At 37.6% G+C, this 984-nt stretch overlaps 1 protein-coding gene across 1 annotated transcript in view; it reads left to right on the top strand.

The window, feature by feature from the left end:
- syne1 (spectrin repeat containing, nuclear envelope 1) overlaps positions 1-984 on the top strand; it is a 172,957-nt gene that overhangs the window by 69,053 nt on the left and 102,920 nt on the right. Inside the window, exon 54 of the mRNA XM_015395967.1 lies at positions 599-763. Coding sequence (XP_015251453.1) covers positions 599-763 — 165 coding nt within the window. The remainder of the gene's footprint in view (positions 1-598; positions 764-984) is intronic.

Raw genomic sequence — 984 nt, 5'->3', positions numbered from 1 at the left:
GCGTTTCGTGTTCGTTTTGACTTCGTGTGGACGGGGCCTGAATGTAATCAAACTAGTAGTTAAACAGAAAAGCAAATTACTCTAACTATAATCTCATTAATTTGAACTTGTTTTAAGTTATAGAGAAACTGGTAGAGGCATTTCTTGCAAGAAAAGGTTCAAATTTATGTTACGTCCTTAGACGGAGAAAAAAGCTCTGACTGGGGTGAGCTCAGTACACACATACTGTACAAAACCCAAAACACACTCTTCCTTGGAACTATCCCACCCCTGCATAAAGAACTTTCTCAACATGAACATATGAAGGAAAACAACTTCAGTTAATCAAGGATGTTCCCTGTTAGGTTAATATATATTTCACTGGCCAGAAGGAGGAGGAGGAAACTTTAAACACATCTTTTTTCTCTCTCTGGGTTCTTTTCCCCCCAATTAGGCCGAGGAAAAACATGCATCCACACTCATCACAATTGCAGCATTTTTCTGTAATGAGCATAATACATTACTCAGTTATCTTTAAAATTACCTCAGGATGTAACATAATGTAGATGTTTCATACTTATTGACTGTCTGGTATTAACATAGAGCTCGTTCCATAAAGGGTAAAGTGCAGTCCATGCAAAAGATTGTGTCTGAGCATGAGCAGTACCTGGACGCTGTCAGAGACTTCAACGACTGGCTGATTTCAGCAAAAGAGGAACTTCAGCGCTGGTCTGACTTGTCAGGAGACTCAGTGAACATTAGAAGAAAGCTCTCCAAAGTACAGGTAAGAAAAGGGAAAACTCTACATTTCTGAAACGATCTCCCTGTTTGGAGACTTCCTTTTCTTATTTCTTCTTTTATTTGATTTAATGAATTCTTAGAATCCTTAATGAGGTATAAAAGACTCTTGTGTGACCTTCTAGATCAGAATTGTGTAACATGATTGTTTAAGATTATTGGTTTCAAGTTTGCTGTTTTCCTTCAGAGAAATAAAGCTTGGATATT

The sequence above is a fragment of the Cyprinodon variegatus genome, unplaced genomic scaffold, assembly GCF_000732505.1.
Source record: "Cyprinodon variegatus isolate N-32 unplaced genomic scaffold, C_variegatus-1.0 Scaffold770, whole genome shotgun sequence".
Lineage (NCBI taxonomy): Eukaryota > Metazoa > Chordata > Actinopteri > Cyprinodontiformes > Cyprinodontidae > Cyprinodon > Cyprinodon variegatus.
Note: the sequence above shows the minus strand (reverse complement) of the source record. Positions and strands in the feature narration are given on the sequence as shown.